The 24,259-nt window shown below is 39.6% G+C and overlaps 2 protein-coding genes and 1 non-coding gene across 6 annotated transcripts in view; 1 reads left to right on the top strand and 2 right to left on the bottom strand.

Moving 5' to 3' along the window:
* The window catches only part of ZMPSTE24 (zinc metallopeptidase STE24), a 46,167-nt gene that overhangs the window by 2,346 nt on the left and 19,562 nt on the right, over positions 1–24,259 (bottom strand). For 3 of the 4 annotated variants that reach the window (XM_045978583.1, XM_045978580.1, XM_045978567.1), the window contains exons 7-9: positions 19,227–19,411; positions 6,013–6,117; positions 2,774–2,917 (exon numbers count right to left, since the gene is read on the bottom strand). In XM_045978583.1, coding sequence (XP_045834539.1) covers positions 2,774–2,917; positions 6,013–6,117; positions 19,227–19,411 — 434 coding nt within the window. The remainder of the gene's footprint in view (positions 1–2,773; positions 2,918–6,012; positions 6,118–19,226; positions 19,412–24,259) is intronic. The other variant, XM_045978573.1, reaches the window with a different exon arrangement.
* On the top strand, positions 5,307–5,407 carry LOC123928892. Its single transcript, XR_006815845.1, has one exon. It is a non-coding gene; the product is annotated as a small nucleolar RNA U13 (small nucleolar RNA).
* LOC123947392 (60S ribosomal protein L30-like) lies at positions 23,051–23,452 on the bottom strand. Its single transcript, XM_046013578.1, has 2 exons — positions 23,445–23,452; positions 23,051–23,363 (listed from the first exon to the last, which is right to left on the bottom strand). The coding sequence occupies exons 1-2, from the start codon at positions 23,450–23,452 to the stop codon at positions 23,051–23,053; spliced, it is 321 nt and encodes a 106-aa protein (XP_045869534.1).

A 24,259-nucleotide genomic window follows, 5' to 3' on the forward strand; every position in this document is an offset into this window, starting at 1 on the left:
CAAATTTCATTTGAAAATACAAATTTCTAGGGAAAAAACAATTTCTTTGTGCACTGAAGACCTTCAGGATGAATGACATGAATTCTAGTTCTTACCTTGAAATACTTCAGCATTAAAACAAAAAATAAGTCTCTTATTTGTACCTCTCACTGCTACTAGCAGATAGAGTTTCAAAATAAAGTCTGGGAGTTCCTAATACCTTCTTAAACATATATAAAGCTATTATCTGAATTCTGCCTGCAATTTCTTTCTACATCTTGAATAGCTTTTTAGGATAGGATCATTATGTGGTTGGTCCCTATCGACCTATCTGAATCTCTTACTAAACATGTAAGTAAAAACATAAGAAGATACTATACCTGCACCTTCCTGCTCTGCTGTAGGCTTCCAGACTCTTAATAGGGCAATTTTCCCAATTTTCGCAGGAAAACAGCTCTTTCCTATCATGCCTCTTTTTTTTCTTTTAAAGAAAGAATGTCATATTGGGGGTGCCTGGGTGGCTCAGGTCATGATCCCAGAGTCCTGGGATCAAGCCCCGCATTGGGCTCTCTGCTCAGCAGGGAGCCTGCTTCCTCCTCTCTCTCTCTGCCTGCCTCTCTGCCTACTTGTAATTTCTGTCTTTCAAATAAATAAATAAAATCTTAAAAAAAAAAAAAGAATGTCATATTGGGTTCTTTTTTAAAATTTTATTTATTTATTTGTCAGGGTGGGGGCACAGGCAGGGGGAGCGGAGGCCCAGGGAGAAGTGGGTTCCTTGCTCAGTGAGGAGCCCAATGCAGGACTCAATCCCAGGCCGCTGGGATCATGACCTGAGCAGAAAGCAGTCACTTAAGCAACTGAGCCACCCAGGCATCCCTCCTATCATGCTTTCTTAAACACTGACATTAAGCATAAGTTTTTTTTGTTTAAATATCTAGTCCTTTTGAAACAAATCTTCTGGGCTAAGATTTTTTAAGCAGTTGCTAGCATCTCTGCAGATTAATCACACTTCAAATTACTCTAATACCCAACATTTATTTAGGTGGTTTTGGAAGTGAACTCAACCATTCAATATAAGGAAGCAACCAAGCAAACAAAAACCCTCGGCACAGCCGCATTAGCTGCCACAAAGGATAACCGCTAATACTGTGCACGCCTCTACTTCGAATAGGACCCTTCAAATCAGGCCAGATCTAGTAACTGCTACTTCAGGAATCTGATGATCTGGTTTTCCCATCTACGGTAGGTTAAGGATCAAAACTAGAAAAGGATAAAGATGTAAGGCAAAGTCACATTGACAGTAGTTAAGGATTATCAGGCGGACAGTGATAAAGAGACAAAAAAAAGTTAAATAAACAGCACAACTGCTTAAAAAGCAAAGCAGTGGGGGGTCATTGAGTATACATAGCTCACTGTCCCTAAGGCCTGCCTGAATTGTGACAGAAGACAGAAACGGTAGTATCATTAAAAAATGTTCCCTCAGGGCGCCTGCCTGGTTCACTCGGTGTAGCATGCAAGTCTTGATCTTGGGGTTGTGAGCTCAAGCCCCACATTGGGTATAGAGGTCACTTAAAAATAAAATCTTAGGGACGCCTGGGTGGCTCAGTGGGTTAAGCCGCTGCCTTCGGCTCAGGTCATGATCTCGGGGTCCTGGGATCGAGTCCCGCATCGGGCTCTCTGCTCAGCAGGGAGCCTGCTTCCCCCTCTCTCTCTCTCTGCCTGCCTCTCTATCTACTTGTGATCTCTCTCTGTCAAAAAAAAAAAAAACTCTAAAAAAAAAAAATAAAATCTTAAAAAAAAATGTGTCTCTAACCTCTAAGCAGTAACAAACTGCATAAAGCATTTTTATAAATATTTTCAGTAAAAAGAAAAAAAAAAGATTTTAAAGGTAGTAAATCTCAGTGCTCTGGAAAACTTTTAAAATTTAGTTTATGTGGACAATGCTATGCAAATATGATCTATTCCTCTCCATTTTTCTTTCCAAACTTTTCCTCCTCTGTAATGGAGAAACAGGATACATTTGGTTTATCTCAAAATCTTTATAACCTGTCTCAAAGAATCGTTCTGAATGGAGACATCTCAAAACCCCCAATATTATTTCTTGGCTTAATGATTTCTTGTCTTAATTTGGCTTAATTTATCAAATATCATACATGTTGTCACCATCAGATTTGTTAATACACAGTTGCATCAATCCATGCCTTAGCACCTGCATGGAGTCCCCCTACTGAGCAATCTGAGTAGTGGTTCTTAAAATTTACTTACCATAATACACCCAATTTTGATTTAAAGGGCCTGTGGTGGGACCCCTAAGGCTGTTCTGAAGTGGGCAGTCAAGAGAACAGATCAGAGGAACAGTGTCATACAGCCTCCCACATCTAGCCATATATATACTCAACTATCACTGTTCCATTCCCTCACACACAGAACATATTCTGCCAAGCACTGGGGAATATGTGATTGAGGACATAGCATTCCAATAGTTAATCTCTATCTACCAAGTCTCGGAGATACATGTTAGATCAAGGTTTCTACCACCAAAGTCTAGTCCTCTACTCCCCCAACCCACCCCGCTGCACCATCTCCCCCCCCGCAATAGTATGCAAGCATTTGTTCATTTGGGCTTGGGTTTTTCTGCTACTTTCTTAGATGTGCCAGTCAATCAAGGAACTAAAAGACTTTGTTTCATCTACTTGTTAAAACTATAGCTTTCTTTATTTCTTTCACTATCCTAAAGGTACTAGATTTGAAATGCAAGGGCATATGTGAGATAATTTTAACGATTATACATTACCTCATTATAAGGTGAAAAAATAAACTGGAAGATGATCAATAATCCAATAAGAGTGGGTTGGCTGGTATGAAAACCGAACGCAGCAAAAAGCTCCTTTCGACCAATTAATACGGCAAACAAGAAGAAACACAGGAAAGAATTCATCTAGAAAGACAGACACAAAATTTCTAACTGCATAATAAGGTAATTTCACTGTGGGATCAGAAGCATGAAAAAACTAGAATCAGACAGCAGGGTGTGATTCAAAGAATGGTGTTAGTGTAATCACAGAAAAAGTTATTCTAGAAAGAAAAGTAAAATTTCCCCAAATGTCTAAGCTGTATAGTTTTCTATAAGAACAGGCTTAAGTGGAGCCTCCTATGACTGAGGGTTTGAAGTGGCCAATAGCAATGGAGTATCTTCTTTCTATAGAAAATTGAAGAGCTAGAATGGATTCTGGCTTTGTTTGCACTAAATCATAATCAGACACAAGGCCTTCCACCTCACCTTGATATGGAAGTTCCAAAAAAACAAGATTCCCTTGAATACTTTTTTTTATTTTTAAAGATAGTATTTATTTGTTAGAGAGAGAGCACACGCAGGGAGAGCAGCAGGCAGAGCAGGCAGAGGGAGAAGCAGGCTCCCCACTGAGCAGGGAGCCCGATGTGGGACTCGAACCTGGGATCATGACCTGAACCGAAGGCAGATGCTTAACTGACTAAGCCACTCAGGCGTCCCACCTTGAATACTCTTTAGGACCACTGGAACTGTACTGAGTAGTTAGGTCCAAGAAAAAAGTAGCTGTATCTTTAACGATAAACTAGAGGGAAAAAAAATCAAAAGTCTGCGCCAAAATATGAGTAAAGGGGTACTAGAGTAAGGTTGGAGAACAAATACCATTTTTCCCCTTGGCAGGTCAGGATCTTGGGAGGCCAGAGGTACCATATGTGAACGTGCTGCTCCAAACCATTTGCCAGATGACCCCAAAGCTATCAGCTAAGAGTGAGGCTAGGCACAAGGTTCGCCAGCTGGCCCAGGAAGGAGTGCAAGCAGCTCTGCTATTTAGTCCTGGTAACTCAGTGGAGCCAACATGACAAGCTCCAACAGAAAACTTCACGCACAGGGAAGGCTCCTACCATTATAAGCTATGCGTGACATTTATGTCAAGTAACTACTTGCCTTTTGAAAATCAACTTTGCTTTGCTACTGGGCCCATCCAGAGACTGATTCCTGACCATCGGACACTAGGATCCTGCATTCTGAGCTGCCCCTCCTAAACTGACCCACCTATAGCCAGGAAACTGTTCCGCCCTGAAGCACTCCAACATCAGGCTAAGTGGCATACATGTGAGTGGGAACGAAGGATGTCACGAAGAGAGAAGTTAAATGAGCAAGTGGCTCCTACTCCCAGTTCCCAACTCCTGCACTCTGCCAGCCCTCAATCAACCCTTCCTCATGGGGAGCTCCCTATGATCATTAATTGAGGATAAAAAACTTGAGCACATTTTACAAATAATACAAATATGCTGGCACTGGCTGAAAGGAGATTGCTGTGGCATTACAATATCCCTTGGGGCTGTGTCTGGAAAACAGCGGTGAAGGAATACTCTCAGTGAGGGAAATTTTAGGTAATATATCTAAATTTCAGGTAGTCTGGAAGGATAGAACGTCTGAGCTAAGACTATATAATCATTGGCAAATAATGGTATGGCTGAATGATCAGGGCCTTGGAATGAACTCCAGGACGGCTAACAAGATCTGGAAAAGAGGTATGTGGGAAAAGTTCCAAAATTATCCCAGAGTATGATAATACTTTGGCCCAACGTGTTCACTAAAAGAATCCATAGTAGGGGTGCCTGGGTGGCTCAGTGGGTTAAAACCTCTGCCTTCAGCTCAGGTCATGATCCCGGGGTTCTGGGATCGAGCCCTCTGCTCAGAAGGGAGCTTGCTTCCCCCCCTCTCTCTCTGCCTACTTGTGATCTCTGTCTGTCAAATAAATATACAAAATCTTTAAAAAAAAAAAAGACTCCACAGTAAAGGAAACTGTCAATAAGGTAGAGAAGATACCTGCTCTGTGGATGTTAGTCGGCTTCTCTCCCCAGCCACTCTAGGACTCGGTCAAGGAGCTCTTGAACAATGTGGCCAAGGTGCCAGGGCTGGAGTCAGTGCATTTGTCAACAACCCAGATATCCCCCCACTGGCTTTCGCTGAGTGCACAATCTATTAGAAGGGGCAGTGAACTCCACCCTGGATCAGGCACCACACACATCACAGACCAGCCCACTACCTCACGGTAGCCTGATTCCACTGCACCCCTTCCTTTATGAAAACAGCACTGATTTTCCTCTTTAGACCAAATACTTGAACTCGGATTTAGACTTATTTACTGTCTTACTCACTGCCATCTATCCACACAACTAGCCTCAAGCCACAGATTCATTTTCTACTGAAAGATGCAAGGCAACAGAAGGGCCCAAAGGGGCTCACAAGCCTTTTCATGCAGACCGTCACCAGAACCGGTGGGCCTTTAGAAAGGTATGAAGACCCACTTCTGATCCTTATATAGTTCTTAAGTGTGGTGATTGGATGGTTATGCTGTTGTGTGACATCTGCCTCCCTTAAATCTTATTACCTTGGCACATTACCCCTCTGACAGGAAAACAAAACAAAAACAAACACCCACTTCAGACTGGGTTTAAGGCCACATCTGCTCAGAAGCAGTCAACAGGATATAATGCTATTTTGCCCAAAGCCTGACAACTGTGGTAACTGCTTCTTTACAGCTGATTTAGACCCCAGAGGAGGAATGTTATAGGAATTGTTACTTTCTTCTCTATAGCCACTACAGGTCTCTTCAATAGTGGCTTGTAAATGAGAAAGAAAGTTTAAAAAGAAAGCATTTTAATTAATGTCCAGCTTATCAAGGCACACGGCTTTTGATCTTCGCAGTTCCGAGAGCTGAGTGACTCTGGAGGTGGCCACAATGGTGGCAACAGCAATAAACACTGACACAGTCCTTACCGCTTCCACACACTACTCCAAACTCTTTACATGCCTTAGCTCGTTTATTCTCACATCAGTCAAGATGTAAGACTGAGACGGAGACAGAGAAAGCTTAAGGAACTTGCCTGAGGTCACAGGTAGTAAGTCAGGGAGCCGTGAGATGAAGCCACCTCTCCACCAGACCACCTCTCCTGCCTGCCATACTTCCCCTTCGTTGACTATCATGCCATAAAAAGAGAACTGTCACTCCCACTTACCTGGCTGATAATGATATTTTTGACTGTGTGTCCCAACTTCCAGTGCCCCAGTTCATGGCCAAGTACAGCAAGCACCTCCTCATTTTTACATCCTTGTTTCTTATTCTAAATCAAAGAACACATTGAAAATAAATTAACAACCTTCAAAAAGTTTATGCCTTTTAACCCAGTAAGAGGCCTTCTTAGATTCTAACTAACTTAAGAAAACAATCAGACCTTTATGCAAAACTTCTCATCCACTTAATAAAACATTCTCTGAATCACTCCATAGTAGACACTGGGTTCAACATTGGAGAAAGAATCATGAACAAGACAGATATTCCCTGACTTCATGAAGCTTACAGTCCAATTTGGATTAGGAAAAAAGAATGCTAAAAATATAAATATCAATAGACAATATTTAAATAACTCATGACAAAGTTATATGACAGCCATATTGTTTCCAAAATTATGTTCTGACATGGGAAAATGGTTTATTAGGTGAAGAAAGCATGATACAAAACTAAAAATAATAATTCTAATTAAAACTAAAAATAATGATTCTAATTATGAAAAAGTGTAAATGTAAAATAAAAACACAAATACAGAAAACAAGCTGGATGTATATCAAATGTTAACAGCAGCTTTTTCTATATGATACAATTATAGTGATATTTAACTGTTCTGTATCTTTCTTATATTCCAAATTACCTACAAATAAGCACGTATCACTTATGATAACCCCCCAATACACCATGACTTGCCCTTTAAAAAATTGAGACTTCCAAGTTAAGATGGCAGAAAGAACATTCACAACTCACAACTAATGTGACTCCTTCCAAAATCCCCAATAAAACTATAGTCAAAGGAACTTTTTTAAAAGATATAAACCCACGTGGATGGGGAAAACATGAAAGGTGACTACAGCAACATTCTGGAAGCAGGAAAGCAGATGGGCATACAAACAGACTTAGCAGATAAAGAAAGCTGACTCACAAGGCAGCAGTAGACCAAAGAGAACCAGCCTGATTTACACCACACAGTCTGCAAAGGGCTTGCAAACTAACAACACTAGGTACTTCTGGAACTGGGAGAAAAGGGGAAGGCCCTACAATAAGAATTGGGTACGAGAGGTTTCAGAAGTGGTTAAAGCTCCAGATTCCTTCTTCAACTCCACACCAAAAGGCAACTGCTCCTCCCTCATTGCGGCAAGAGCCCAAACATTTATTTTCTCTGGGCAGGGCAAAAGAAGAGAACCTTTCCAACAAGGGTTGGGGATAGTGGAGGGCTAGAGTACACTAGCAATAGACTATGTAACTGGTCAGCTGTAGGTAGGGTATGCTGAATACTGACAACCCTCTCTCCTGACCCAGTCTTCTCCCTGCACCTGGCTCCCAGAACACTACCCTCCAGGCAGAAGATCAAAACAGTACTCCCTGGGAACTCTGACCACTCCACCAGGAAAGGCTGGAGGGTACTAACACCAGGTGTTGTCCGGCCAAGAAGCCCACCCAGGTCAGCCTATAGAGAAGCCCAAAGTGAACATGCCTTATCGACAGGCTCAGAGATTCCAATCAAGTTTTTAGTCCCATTCTCCTACTAAGGAGTAGACAACCAAGAATTACCAGCTCTATGAGGGGAGTTGTTAAGATGGGAGATCCAGAAAAAGAGCAGTATGGAAGAAATAGACATTATATTAGGAGAAAATTTTAATTTTTCAAAACCCTTCAAGACATATGAAGACTGGGCCAGGAAAGGTGAAAAAAAAAGTACAAAAATTGCTAACGTTTATTAAACAATGACTACATAGACCCTCTGTGCTAAATACTTAATTATCTCATTTATACACCACAACCGCCATATGACATAATTCTTATTATTTCCACTTTATGGTTGAGAAAATCTAGGCACAGAGAAATTAACTAATTTTCCTCTGGCCACACAGCCAAAGTGTGGCATTTGAAGCTAGGCAATCTGGTGCCAGAGACCTGGGCTTTCAACTTCTACACAACTATGGATGTAAAAGTAAATTATTCAACATTCATCAATCAAATAAAATAATTTTAGCTGACACACGTGTAACCACTTGCATATTATCACAGTACCGCAAAATAATTGAACATAAATGGCAGATGGTCATATCAGTGATGAAATATGTTTACTAAGCCACAAAAAATTGTTTATAAACTTTCCAGATTCAATGTAAATAGTGCAATACACAATGAACAATGTAATCTTATACACACTCACACATGTATACACACATATTCACTCATCAACACACACACACACACACATACACCCACCACTAGATGCTAGCTTCTGGCAATGTTACTAACTAAATAGCCTGAAAAACTCTCAGATGTCTAAAAATGCTTAACAGGTTACAAATATCTTGTTAAAAAATTTTTAAAAGATTTTATTTATTCATTTATTGGAGAGAAAGAGAGAGAGAGAGTGCACACACGAGTGGGGAGGGGGCAGAGGGAAAGGGAGAAACAGGTTCCCAGCTGAGTAGAGAGCCCCGCATGGGGGCTCAATCCCAGGACTCTGAGAGCATGACCTAGCCAAAATCAGCCTCTTAACTGTCTGAGCCACTCAGTAGCCCCATAAATATCCTTTTAGACATATAATTTAGTTCATCAGAGAGTAAGGGAAAGCCAAAGGAAATTGAGATCCTTTGCACAACTCCATGAAGAACTACACTGAGTCAGATTACATGAGCTAGAAAAAAATACCGTGGCAAAATCACCCAAACGTGTCAAGTCTTACCTAAAATGGGGGGAAAAAAGCCTCTGAGCAAAGAATCTATATTCAGAAAACTATAAAGTACTCATGAAAGAAATTGAGGAAGACACAAAGAAATGGAAAAATGTTCCATGCTCCTGGATTGGAAGAATAAATATTGTGAAAATGTCTATGCTACCTAAAGCAACCTACTACACATCTAATACAATCCCTATCAAAATCCCATCCATTTTTTTTCAAAGATATAGAACAAATAATCCTAAAATTTATATGGAATCAGAAAAGATAGCCAAAAGGAATATTGAAAAAGAAAGCCAAAGTTGGTGGCATCACAATTCCAGACTTCAAGCTCTATTACAAAGCTGTAATCATCAAGACAGCATGGTACTGGCACAAAAACAGACACATAGATCAATGGAACAGAATACAGAGCCCAGAAATAGACCCTCAACTCTATGGTCAACTAATCTTCGACAAAGCAGGAAGGAATGTCCAATGGAAAAAAGACAGCCTCTTCAACAAATGGTGCTGGGAAAATTGGACAGCCACATGCAGAAAAATGAAATTGGACCACTTCCTTATACCACACACGAAAATAGATTCAAAACGGATGAAGGACCTCAATGTGAGAAAGGAATCCATCAAAATCCTTGAGGAGAACACAGGCAGCAACCTCTTTGACCTCAGCCGCAGCAACTTCTTCCTAGGAACATCGCCCAAGGGAAGCAAGGGCAAAAATGAACTACTGGGATTTCATCAAGATCAAAAGCTTTTGCACAGCAAAGGAAATAGTTAACAAAACCAAAAGACAACTGACAGAATGGGAGAAGATATTTGCAAACGACATATCAGATAAAGGGCTAGTATCCAAAATCTATAAAGAGCCTAACAAACTCAACACCCAAACAAATAATCCAATCAAGAAATAGGCAGAGGACATGAACAGATATTTCTGCAAAGAAGACATCCAGATGGCCAACAAACACATGAAAAAATGCTCTACATCACTCGGCATCAGGGAAATACAAATCAAAACCACAATGAGATACCACCTCACACCAGTCAGAATGGCTAAAATTAATAAGTCAGGAAATGACAGATGCTGGCGAGGATGCGGAGAAAGGGGAACCCTCCTACACTGTTGGTGGGAATGCAAGCTGGTGCAACCACTCTGGAAAACAGCATGGAGGTTCCTCAAAAAGTTGAAAATAGAGCTACCCTATGACCCAGCAATTGCACTACTGGGTATATACCCTAAAGATACAAACGTGGTGCTCCGAAGGGGCACATGCACCCGAATGTTTATAGCAGCAATGTCCACAACAGTCAAAGTACGGAAAGAACCTAGATGTCCATCAACAGATGAATGGATAAAGAAGATATGGTATATATATATACAATGGAATACTATGCAGCCATCAAAAGAAATGAAATCTTGCCATATGTGACGAAGTGGATGGAACTAGAGGGTATTATGCTTAGCGAAATAAGTCAATCGGAGAAAGTCAACTATCATATGATCTCCCTGGAAGGAAGTGGGAGTGAGGAAGTGGAGATGCAACGAGGGAATTTGGGGGGTAGAAAAAGAAAAAAATGAAAGAAGATGGGATTGGGAGGGAGACAAACCATAAAAGACTCAATCTCACAAAACAGGCTGAGGGTTGCTGGGGGGAGGGGGGTCCGGAGAGGGCGGTGGGGTTATGGACATTGGGGAGGGTATGTGCTATGGTGAGTGCTGTGCAATGTGTAAACCTGGCGATTCACAGATCTGTACCCCTGGGAAAAAAATGCATTATATGTTTATAAAAAATTTTTTAAATTAATAAATTTTTTTTTAAAAAGCCTCTGATTAAAAATCAAAATCATGGGACGCCTAGGTGGCTCAGAGGGTTAAGCCTCTGCCTTTGGCTCAGGTCATGGTCTCAGGGTCCTGGGATAGAGCCCCGCATCAGGCTCTCTGCTTGGCAGGGAGCCTGCTTCCCCCTCTCTCTCTGCCTGCCTCTCTGCCTACTTGTGATCTCTCTCTCTGTGTCAAATAAATAAATAAAATCTTAAAAAAATCAAATCAAAATCAAAATCATGATTGGTATGGTCCAGAAAAATCCCAAGCTGACAGATTAAAGTACTTCCAGTTTGGTAGCATTGGGGACAGATGACAGAAGCAAATGCAAATCCTCTAAATGAGAACTGTACCCTAAACTCAGACCCCTGAGGATTCCTAAAGATTAAAATCAGTGATGCATTTTGAGCTCACAATAAAAATTGCCAAAGACTTCAAAAAATGATGGAACAATGAGTAAGAGCAGAAAAAATAAAGAGCTTCATTAGCTCCATAGGACTTTAGATAATGGAACTACTAGATACAAAATATTTTTAAAAGCATACTTTACACAAAAAAGAGATCTAAGAACATGAAGAAGAACAGGAGATGTCCATAAACAATCAAACTGATTTGAAAAAGAAACAAACAGAGCTTTAGAATTAAAACACAATTGGCTGGATAAAGAATGGAATAAATATACCCAGAGAAAGAATCAGTGCACTGGAATGTAGACAAAAAGACGGAAAATATAAAAGAGTGATTACCACTTATGGAAGACAGAATGAGCTATGTATGTATCATTCATGTAAATGGATATGGATGTAACATTCAACTAACTGGAACTGCAGAAAGATAGACTGGTGATATGGATATGGATGTAACATTCAACTAACTGGAACTGCTGAAAGACAGACTGGTGAGAATGGGAAAGAGGCAACAATTGAATGTGTAAATGGTTAAGAATTCTCAAAACTTCAGGAAAGACCTAATTTTTTTGATATAGGAACAACAATACATCCCAAGTAGGACTGAGATAAAGAAGTCCATACCTGCAGAATATGAAAATCAAAGAGAAATCTTAAGAACAACCACAGAGAGCTATAAAGAAATGACAATAGGCCCAGAGCAGATGTTTTCAACAGGAACAAAGTAAGCTACAACATAATGGAATGGCATCTTCTTTTTTAAATTTTATTTATTTGAGAGAGAGAGTGAGCACAAGCAGGGGAAGGCCAGAGAGAGAGAGAAGTAGACTGATGTGGGGCTCAATCCCAGGACCCTGGGATTACGACCTGGGTTGAAAGCAGACGCTTAACCATCTGAGACACCCAGGCGCCCTAGAATGGCATCTTTAAAGTGCTAAGATAACGGGGCGTCTGGGTGGCTCAGTTAGTTAAGTGTCCGCCTTTAGCTCAAGTCGTGATCCCAGTGTTCTGGATCAAACCCCAGGTGGGGCTCCCTGCTCAGCTGGGAGTCTGCTTCTCACTCTCCTTTTTCCTTGTGTTCTCTCTCACTATCTCTCTCTCTCTAATAAATAAATATTTAAAAATAAAGTACTAAGATAAATAACTCAATAAGAAAGTCTTGGATTGACATTCAAGAATGAGAATGAAATAAAAACAAAACCCAGAAATGTCCAAATGTCCAAAAAACAAAACCCAGAAATGTTTTAGCAACATATACTTCTAGAAGAAGGAAAGTTATGTCTAAAAGGAAGGTGTAAGATAAATAAGGAATGGTAAGCAAAGAAACAGGTAAGCATTGGGATAAATCTAAATAATAACTGCATAAAATAATAATGCTAATTTGTGGGGTAAAAATTAAACAAAATAAAACTAAAACACAAGATGAAAGGAATAATTGGGTTAAAGTGTATATGGTCCCTGGATTGGTCAGGAAGCAGTGAAGATACTGAATATTTTAAGATTTTAAGTTACATGGGCAAGCTTAATTTTTAACAGCAGTCATTGAAAGAACAATCATACAAGACCTTCCAACCTAAATAACAACTCAAATATAATTTTTTTTTTAAACCCTGATACAGCTCTAAAAAAAAAAAAAAAAAGCAGCAAGTGTACGTATGCATGTTTGGGATTAGGATGGGAGTATGGAAAGGACAGAAGAAAAGGGTATAAAATAAGATGGTAGAAATAATCCCAAATATATCAGTAATTACAACATATATAAATAAACTAAGCTTTAAAAAAAAAAAGATAGTGATTCTCAGTTTGGATTTAAAAACAACCATAAGGGGTCACCTGGGTAGGTCAGTCAGTTAAGTATCTGACTTTGGCTCAGGTCATGATCTCAGGGTCCTGGGATAGATAGAGCCCATGTTGGGCACCCCAATCAGTGGGGAGTCTGCTTGTCCCTCTCCCTCTGCCCTTCCCCACACTCATGCTCTCTCTGATAAATAAATAAAATCTTCAAAAGATAAATAAATAAAAATAAAAACAACTGTAAAAACAAAACCTACCTATATGCTCTGTATAAGGCATCTAAGACAGAGGATGGTAAGGTGGGAAGTAAAAGGATGAATGAGATTGTGGTGGCTGGCTGTACAACATGACGAATATACTAAAAACCACTGCACCGTACATTTAAAAATAGGACGTTTTAGCTCAATATTTGGTTTTTTTAAGTAAATGGATGACACCTAGCAAGCTTTAGCCAAAAGAAAATTGGTGTAGCTATATTAACATCAGACAAAATCAACTTAAAAGGCGACTCAAGGGGTGCCTGGCTGGATCAGTTGGTAGAGCATGGAACTCTTGATCTTGAGGTGTTAAGTTCGAGCCCCATGATGGGGGTAGAGATTACTTAAAAATAAAATCATTAAAAAAAAAAAAAGAAGATGACTTAACAGCATTATTAAAGAAGGTCAGTACAGAATGGTCAAAAGTTCAATTTACCAGGAAGATGCATTAATTCTGAATTTATATGTACCTAATACTATTTCTTAGGAATATATCAGTTCTGACAAATCTATTAATAGAGGATGTTAACATAACTCTCTCAATAACTGAAACATCGAGCAAATAAAGTATCAAAGAGATAGAAAGATCAGAACCAAATAATAAACAAGCTTGATCTACAGACACACAGTATATTGCAACAAAGAATTGAAGAATATGCATCCTAGAGAAATGAAGGCTAAGGGTTTTGAAATAAACTGCAGCTACTTAAAAGGGTGAAGTACAAAAAAACCAGATGAATATGGAACTGATTTTGTTTTATACAATTCAGAAAATTATAACCTAATGGGAACACAAACGGCCACATTTATTCTACCACTTTCCCCCTCCTTCCCCAATTCCTCTGGGTAGATAAATGAGAAAGAGGATAAACAGATTTGCAAGATAGTACTGACATTTATTATCTCTTTTCTTTTCAAATAGTAGAATTTAGGTCAGAGCGCATCTGGTAGGCGAAGAAAAGAATGAGAAAACTGACCTAGTTCTTTAAAAGGCAGAGAGACACATGTGTACCTATACCTTCAGGGCTGTTAAGAAAGAGTACCAATTTTAAGCACCAATTAACAGACGTCTATTCTAAGGGGGAAATAAAGAGTGAAAATTCACATACGAAGAGATTCACAACAAGAATATTTTTAATAGTAAAAAACTGGAAACAATCCATACATCTAATAGGAGGAGAATGATGAAAAAAAATGACAGTTTATAAAGATGAGAAATACATAGGAAGATATTTATGGTCAGCTGAATTATTCAAGCTTTCTAACTTTTCTATTGCTTTCATAATAAGCAAAAAATGTGGCTGTTTTGTTTAATAATAATAGTAATAATAATAATAATAATGGTAATAGCTCCCATTCCATAATGGCCTATGTGGCAGACACTGGATGTATCAGGCATTTTACATGCAGTTCACTATTCTCTACTACAATAAGGCAGCCATCAGTAGTCTCACTGTAGATACGGTAACGTGGCCCTGAGACTTTGTTTTCACTAGCTGCCAGCTTCCCAATATGAACTATGAATTCTTTCACAGAACCAGCTCTCTACTAGATAGCATAGGCCTCTGTGTTCTAGCATGAGGCTGGTTTTAGGACACTATTAGAAAGTACACAGAGTCACAAAGATTTGGAATGATGAGAGCTTAATATACGAGGATCACTTCCCACACAAAGAAGACTTACTTCCTTGTGATAGATTCTTGGACGAAATTAGATTTCCTTTACTTCCCAAAGTAACTTCAAGTAAAGGAATAAAGAGAACTATCATACATCTTCTACTTTTCTATATCACTTTCTTTTTCACAAGACTTACCCACTGACTTGTTTGATCCCAACACCACCAAACTGCGCAGGAGGGGGGGGGTTATTATCTTCATTTTAGAGATGAAGAAAAGGAAGCTGACAAATTAAAAATGTCTTGCTTCAGATCATCTTGCTAGTGAGTAGTAGGTAAATCCTGACCTCACATCTCTAGGACCTGTGCCCTTTCTATTACTCTTATTAACTGGGAAGACTTACACATAACCCTAGCACTTGCTGGGACATACTTCTTTTCTTCCCCAAGGGGGAGCTTTTCTATAGTTTTATTTTCCCTTTTACTCAAACTACTTTTGAGACAGGTTGTTCCAAATATTGTCTGTCTCCAGAAGGATAAAATGCCAGAGTTAAGTTTCCTCAACATCTTTTAAAATGTTAATAACCAGTATAGAGCCATTCACCAAAATGTTACTAGCTCTCTGAGAGGAGGGATTTCAGATCGCTTAGTTTTCCTTTTTCGAACTTTTTTTTTTTTTTAATATTTTATTTATTTGACAGAGAGAAATCACAAGCAGGCAGAGAGGCAGGCAGAGAGAGAGGAGGAAGCAGGCTCCCTGCAGAGCAGAGAGCCCGATGCAGGGCTCGATCCCAGGACCCCGAGATCATGACCCGAGCCGAAGGCAGAGGCTTTAACCCACTGAGCCACCCAGGTGCCCCTCCTTTTTCGAACTTCTGTTAAAAATGAAATGCTGGGACACCTGGGTGGCTCAGTCGGTTGAGTGGCTGCCTTTGGCTCGGGTCATGATCCCTGAGTCCTGGGATTGAGTCCCACATCAGGCTCCTTGCTCAGTGGTGAGCCTGCTTCTCCCTCTGCCTCTGCCTGCCACTTTGCCTGCCTGTGCTCTCTCTGACAAATAAATAAATAAATAAAATCTTTAAAAAAAAATGAAATGCTTCCTTTTCGCTCCCTCATCCAGACTGAAAACCATCTTTGCATCCCCCCGCCCCACTGCACTGTACACAGTAGGCGTTCAGTAGCAGGTGACTAAACCACTGTTTCCTAAACTTCTGCTACATCTGTGTGCTCTCTGTGCGATTATTTACTCAATAGCTTTCTTTAAACCAATTCACTTTTTTAAAACTTAGCCTTGTCCTAAATGGCCATATTCATGAAATCGCTGTATGCTAGTTCTATCTCTGTCCTAATGTACCTTAATAAATATACAGCTATTCACATTTAAAATACTGCTATGCTACCGAAAACAGTGGTATAGCACATGCACTGGAAAGCACAACAGTTAATGAGTGTTGAGTCAAATTTGTTGTTGTTTTTATGAAGTTTTTAATTTTAATTCCAGTATAGTTAGCATACAGTGTTATGTTAGTTTGTGTACAATGTAGTGATTCAACACTTCCATACAACACCCAATACTCACCACAAGTGTGTCCCTTAATCCCCATCACCTATTTCACCCATCCCCCTGCCCACCTCCCCTCTGGCAACCATGAGTTTGTTCTCTATAGTTAAAAGTTGGCTTCTTGCTTTGCCTCTCTTTTTTTTCCTCTCTGCTTGTTTGTTTTGTTTGTTAAATGCCATATATGAGCAAAATCATATGCTATTTGTCTTTCTCTGTGTTGAGTCAGTCTTTGACTTCCTTCGCTCCCCACAACAGCAATCACCAGGACCAGTACCATGACTCTTGCACTTATTCTGATTCTCACTCTAGTGCAGACCCTCATTATCTTGGTTACCTTAATGCAGTAGGCCCCTAGAAGTCACCCTGCCTCCAGTCTGCTCATCCTGCCACTAAATTGTAATTTTCCTAAAGCAAGCTTTGACTTCTACCCAAATCAATCTAACCTTTCCAAGCCACTGGAAACCACTCGATATCTTCAGGAAGAATTTTACAAACTGATCCCAGTCTACCTTTCTATTTCCATCTATAAAAATCCACATAATTATTAGTCTTAGGATAGTCAACATGTAGTTTTGTTTTGTTTTGTTTTGTTTTAAATCTCTATAGTTTTATTCATTCCATACCTTCAACCTGAAAAGCCCCATTCCCAGTCAAAATTCTACTTAGGTCAGATATCTTCTCTTTTAAGAAAACTGTCTATTAGAATTCTCAGTAATTTCTTAACTTCTAAAGGCCACACTATTACAGCCACTTTTACCACACCCTGCTTTCATTTATGGGCTATTTGTATTCATGGCTAGTCTCCTCTACTACCCATTCTTCAGGGCAGCACTATATCTAATGTATCTTTGTTATGTAACCTATACCTAGATGCTAAAAATCTGTAGTTATCTGTAGTTATCAATGAAATTAAGCAGGCTTTTCAAGTCAGCAAAATAACTCAAACTCCACTCAACACACTTCTAAAGACTATCTAATCTTGGGGCACCTGGGTGGCTCAGTGGGTTAAAGCCTCTGCCTTTGGCTCGGGTCATGATCCTGGAGTTCTAGGATCGAGCCCCGGGGAGCCTGCTTCCCCCTCTCTCTCTGCCTGCCTCTCTGCCTACTTGTGATCTCTCTCTGTCAAATAAATAAATAAAATCTAAAAAAAAAAAAAAAAAAAAAAAAAGTTTAAAATAAATAAATAAATAAAGACTATCTAATCTTTTGTAGGATTTAAGCCAAAGAATAATGTTCCCCTAGATACTAAAGGTCAGTAATTTCATTACATTGTTTTAAATGGACCACTACTTAACATCATTGTTTGGCTATGATGTTATCTGCCCCCATCCCCACACCCCTGAATGTGGTTACCTCTTAAGCAGCCTGACTTGCTCAACTTAATGATTCCGCCGTGCTGCCTCTGGGTTACCCTTTCTGGACTTTAGTTTTCCTACTGATAAGATGACCTTAAGATCTCTTCCTAGCTTAAAATCCGGATGCTAATTCAGACCAAAGTGACTTTTATTCCATCATCCTAACTAGCAGGATAACCCCACTTCAAAAACAAGCAAAATGAAAGCAGTTAGCCCTCTCCCAATGCTACTTAATCCCTTCACAGACTCTTGCCTCATGAACATATATATAATGGGCTAGGCACTTTACTTGACTATATTTTTTAGCCTCAAAATGGATGTTCAAAAGATTATAGTTATTTTCTGGTAGTTAAAATATATAAAATGGAGTACAAGGTTTTTCCCCTATACTGTTTCATTTACCTCCCAACCCTAAAAGGCAGGCATCTATAGCCCAGTATTTCTCAACCAGGAATGACCTTGCCCCACAAACCCTACCCTATCCCCCACCAGGGCTATCTGGCAATGTCTGGAGATATTTCTGGTTGTAACAATTGTTGGGGGTAGGGAAGATTGATACTGGCATGTAGTGGGGAAAGACCAGGGATACTGCTAAACATCCCGATGATGCACAAGATACCCTCCCACAACAAAAATTACCTGGCCCAAAATGTCAATAGTGCCAAGGTGAGAAACCCTGCTAATATCACCCTTTAGTTAAGAAATCCAGAACAGAGCTTAATTTACTTGCCCAGAGTTACGTAAACTCAAAATCATCTCTGAATGACACCAAAGCCAATAGCACATTCCCATACATATACAAATACTGGCAGCTGTCTCTGATAAAATCTGGGTTGTTTCTTATCACTATCCCTTCTCCCCCATTTAGTCTTGATACTTGAGATCTTGCTTATCAGCCTCGGCTCACCTCATCCAGGAAAGAATTCAGAAAAAGTTTCTGAGACTTAAGTCAGATTTAAGAAATGTCTTCTCAAAAAAAAAAAAAAAGAAAGTCTTCTCTTGTGCTCCCACTGCATCCGGACACACAGCTTCACTGTTACAATTATCATATTGTACTGGGCTTCTTCTCTTTAGACCATAAGCTCCTCGAGAGCGAAGTTTCCCTCTTATTCTTACTCTTCCAGTGCCAGGCAAAGTGTCTCAGCACAAAATGTGTTTCATAAATATTTGTCAAACAAACAAAAGAAAATTGACCACACTGTACAGTGTACCCAAGGACACACAGCTACTAAATGACAGAACCAGGATTCAAATCCAAGTCTCTCCAGTACTGAAGCCTATCACTAGCGTGTCTCAATGAGCTAAAAATCAGATGTTTATCTTCTCTTTATCCTGCCTAGGTGAATTCTCTGAACATAAACATATAAGGAATATATACAATGTCCCTGTTTTAAAGATAGCTTATAGTCATAAGAATTTTCCTATCTTATGCTTCCAAGTTTCATGTGTATGTTCTAGAAAAGCTTGCAAGGTAGTTAGCATATAATAATAGTGATAATCTCTCCCAAATACCAGAATTATAAAGGGGCCATGGGGTTCTTATCTGACAGTCTCCTTGAATTTACTGCTCACTACATAGAAACTGATGTTATTTTGAGTTGTCATAGGAACTGTTTATAAAAACGAAGCCAGGGTCTCTTAGGAAAAGAAGAACTCACTTTAACTTTAGCTTTTATTTCTTCACTGTCCCCTTCTCCATCTTTGCGGGGTTCCATGCCAGACTCCTCCAGGATGTCTTTGTTTAGTACAGAATACTCTTCTAGTAGAGTGTCAAACAAAACTATTCGCTTGTTCTTGAAGAAGCCATAAAAATAAGCATTGCTGTGGGAAGAGCGTTTAGATCCTAAGGAAAAGACAGTTCAAAGCATGGAAAATAATTAAAAAGTTTGGGGTTCTTTGGAGAGACTCCTAGAAATTGCATTACTGGAAAGGACATTAACATTTTCAAACTGTTTAATACCTGAAGAAAACTGTTATCAACATAAATCACCACCTGCAATGGAGAGTATCTGCTTCCCTAAAGTTTTGCCAACAAATACTTGTGCTCATCGCAGCTTTATAGCAATAAGTAAGTAAGTAAAGTCTAAATATCCAACAGTAGTGGAATGATTAAATTATGGTAGAGCTGTGAAATGGAATTTTAACCAGCCAGAAAAAAAGCAATACTTCTGAAGAATCTTAATAAGACAGGAAAAAGCTCACCGATATACTGTGGAGGATATAAAACATATATATACATAGTTTTATTATTGTCATGGAAAAAAGGTACATGTAAACAGAAAAGCATAGAACAGGCCTATAAAGACATATTTCAAAATATTGAAGTGTTTACCACTGGCTTCTAGAACTATGGATTTTGTTCCCTCCTTTATACTTTTTAAGGCTTTTTAAAATAAGTATACTTACTTCTATAATCAGAAAAAGTTAAAGCTATTTTTAAAAAGACTGGGGAAAAAAACATGCCTAACAGTATATGGCTAATAAGAACTGAACTATAGTTAATTTTAAAATTTGCTTCTTTATATTTTTCTTTATTTTCTAAATGTTCTACACTGTGCAGGGACCTTGTGGTTAAGAGCAGACTTTGGGTTCAAATCTTGGCTCTGCCATGTAGTAGTTGTGTAAATATAAGAAACTTCCTTAACTTCCTTGAGCTTTTTTTTACCAGTTTATGGCATGAGGCTAATCTCTACCTGACTGAGCTGGATTAAAGATTACATGATAAATTCTAAGCGAGTCAATCCATATGCTGCCTGATCCATAAACTACTACTATTACTTATACACATTTTTTAAAAGAAATGATAAAACATTTGTTTTTCTTAAGAACCTGAGATATCACAGAAAATACATATTCTATATCTACTTATACTTCTAATATAAATTATGGTTAGCAGTAGGTTTAGGATACAGTATATTCTACATATATAGCAGTATGCCCGGAGTATGTTTAGAATTTAGGAAGGCTTTAGTAAGTAGTAGCTTATTTATTTTATTATTTTCTCATTTTTTGGTTTCATTGCCTAGAAGAGCCAAACATGTGGTCCAATTCTGACAGTGGTATAGGACCTCAGTATCTGGAGTATCATGTATCAGTCAGAGGTCTTACAGTTCTCTCTCATTTCTGTCTTCTCTGATTCTAATTTTTAAATACAAGTATTTCTTAAAAGCTGCCTTAAGTTATTTATGGAAACAGGCAAACTGTACACTTATAAATAAAATAAAATTAATATCTTAATATCTCCCACTGGTATAGCCCAAAGAATACCTATACCAGAATCATCTAGGGGCACTTGTTAAAAGTAGATACTAAAACACCTGGGAATGGAGCCCAAGAATGTCTTGGAACAAACCTTCCTGAAAATATTTACAGTCACTAAAGCTTATAGGGGTCCCTGCCCTAGACCATAAGCATTTTGTATCACTGTGCTGGCATATAATATATATTCAATGAGCGTTTACAGAATGGGTTGATGAGGCCACTTGAAGTAATATACTTAAGAACTCTGAAAACCAATGTAAGGCATTGCCATCTGTGTCTTTCTGTTTAATGATATCTTACCTTCACCTCTCAGCAGCATTTGACACAGCTGAACACTCCCTCCTCGAAAGACTTTCTTTTCCTATCTCAAAAGAAATACCACTTTCTCCTGGACTTCTTCCTACCTCCATGGTCTCTCCTCCTCAGCCTCCATTACTGGCTCTTCCTCTCCTGCTGACGCCAACCTGAAGCCCCTTCTCTTCTCTAAATGCCCCCATCCATGGCATTAAACAGCATCTGTGTCAGATGCTTTCCTATCAATATTCTGGCCCTGACCTCTCCCTAGAACTCCAAGTTCATATATCCAGCTGCCTATCTGCCATTCCTACATCTCCACAGGGATGTGTGTAATGCAGATTTGTGGTTTATATTCCTGTGTGTGTATGCGTGTGTGTGTGCTTTTCCCCTGCCCAGTATTGAATTCTCCTTTCAGTGTTCAGGGACTTTCTCACCATGTAAGTGTTGTGGGAGACTCCTGGCACGTGGCCCACGCCCTGGCTCAGTCAATCAGATACACCCACCCACTGGGGACTCTGAAGATTGAGCTAATTATGCAAAGAAGCAGGGCAGTGAGGAATTAATGCCATGGGTGCTAGTGGCAGGATGTTAAGAGAGCAAACTGCCAATTGCAACAGCAGGAGGCAATAGCAGGGTTGTCAGCAGACTGGTTCTACAGTGAGATTCTGAGCTCCTCCTCTCCCTGGGAATAGCCCATTTTCCAAGCTTGTAAACTTAACCTTCCTGATGATTTTGTGAGCTATCAAAGATTGTCTCAACAAGAAATCTTCCTGCTTCGATCAGCCATAGTGGCTCACTGCTTACTCGGAGCTAACCACTGCTTGAGGAACTCTAATACAGCGTTCAACAGATACCTCAACATGTAACAGAACTTAATCCGCCCACCCCACACCTGCTCTTCACTCAGTTTTCCCATCTGTGTAAACCACCATTTATCCAGCAGCCAGGTCAAAAATCTAGGCCATTACCCTTAATGCCTCTTGTTTCCCCAATTCCTTCACAGGCAATCTGTGAGTAAATTTCTTCAACTCTCCCTCTGAACCAGATCCCAGTGCATCTACCTCTCTGCATAGATTACTACTGTAATGTCCTAATCTAAGCCGCCTGATCTCTGCCCTGACCACGGCCACAGCCACAGTCACAGCCTCTGAACTGCTCACCGGCTGCCACTCTTGCCCTCTCACTACAACCTTTTCTCCAGAGAGTAACCCACAGTATTTAAAAACTACAAACCAGACCATGTCACTAAAACCTTCAATGGCTTTTCCCCCCCGAACTTACAGACCCAAGCTCTTCTCCTGATTCACCAAGGCCTATGTGGTCTGACTCCTGCCTGTGTCTCACACTTCACGTCCTAACACCCTCCTTCTGTGCTGTAGCCACACTGGGCTTTCTTTTGTTTCCTGCCGACACAAAGCTCTAGAAGGTCTTCCCACTGATCTCAGCATGGATGGCTTCTTCCTTTAGGCGTCAGCTCAAATTCATTTATTTATTCAGAGAGCTCTTGCCTGATGACCCAATCTAAAGTATCTATCTACTTAGTCATCCTTGGTCACATCACACTAGCTTCGTTCTCTGCACAACACCTGCTATCTGATAATTTTTTAGAACACAACGTGGGTTTTTCACTACAATATCCCTATCAACCTACAGATCCATAATGTATGCTGTTATTATTAGTACAACACTTAATCATTCAAAATATTTCTAAGCATTATTACTATTATTTAAAAAATTACATTACAGACCAGTAAACTTAGCAAAGGTAAGTTCCCAAAGTCACAACAGGTGATTTGTGATAAAACCGGGATAAAAACCTACTGACCCCACAGCCTCACCTTTGAAATGCTACCTTCCACTTACTCAATCTTTTTTTTTTAAACAAGCTCTGGCCAGTTTTACTAAAGAAAAAGCCTTGTATGACTCACTTTTCATCAGTCTGTCCTGGCATGCTTCTAATGATACGAGAATCACTTCGAGCAATGAGAGGCAGCGGGCATACTCCTCGGTACTTCCCATTTTCTATGCCCAATTCAGTACTACCACCACTGTAGCGATGGACACCAGTTTTGGCCAACATGGCATAATATTCTATGTGAGGTTTCCTCAAGGCTGGTGGTTTCACTTTGCCATGTCTGATCATTATCAGAGTCTGCTTGCACCCCAGCACATACTTTCTACTTTTCATATTGATTTGGAGCACAAATGAGATCAACGCCAGTGGCTTTTTTGTCTTCCTGCCTTAAGTGTGGGCTGGCCCCGAAAGATGGTCGGGGAGCGAGGAATAAAAGGCTAAATCCTGATATTCCATAAAGTACCAGCTCATGTTATAATTCTCCATAAAGCCTTCCCTATTTCATCTAAAACCACATGGCACTGCCAGTATATATTACACATCTTATCAATCACCTCTACTGTGATATCATTAGCTGTCGTTTCATATTATCTGATTATCCCTTAAGTGATAAGCAACTTAGGTTGCCCCATCAGTAAAAGTCCCTAAAAGACAGTCCTACTGTACTGATTGATATACTTCTAGTTTACTATTAACTAAGAGCAGTAACCTCAGAGCCTAAAAAGTAGTAGGAATTGTCATTCTACCATTTCTGCCATAGAGATGTCCCAACCATGCCTTTAGCTGGGCTGTTACCTCAGAATCACTAGATGTCTGAGACTTCTATACTCTTCTAGTCGCTGTTAATTCATTCTTTCCCATTGTGGCCATCTCTATTCTCCCCGATCCCATAATTACTTCTCAGTTTCTACTCCTTCATCCAATACAGCTGTTTTGCACTGGTGATTTTTTTTTTTTTTTTTTTTTTTTTTTTTTTTTTTTAGTTTAGAGAAGGGATGGGTAAAATACTGTTTGCAGGCCAAATCTACTCTGCCACTTATTTTTATAAATGAAGTTTTATTAGAACACAGCCATGCTCATTTGTTTATGTATTATCTATGACTGCTTCTGTACTCTAAAGGAAGGGTTGAACAGTTGTGACAGAGATAGACCATGTGGCCCACAAAGTCTAAAATATTTACTGACTAGCCCTTTACAGAAAATGTTTGCCAAACCATGGTTTAGGGGAAGCAAAACTGAAACCTGGAGGGTGAAGGGATTCATTCAAGATCCTACAGG

This window comes from Meles meles, chromosome 1 (genome assembly GCF_922984935.1).
Source record: "Meles meles chromosome 1, mMelMel3.1 paternal haplotype, whole genome shotgun sequence".
Classification (NCBI taxonomy): Eukaryota; Metazoa; Chordata; class Mammalia; order Carnivora; family Mustelidae; genus Meles; species Meles meles.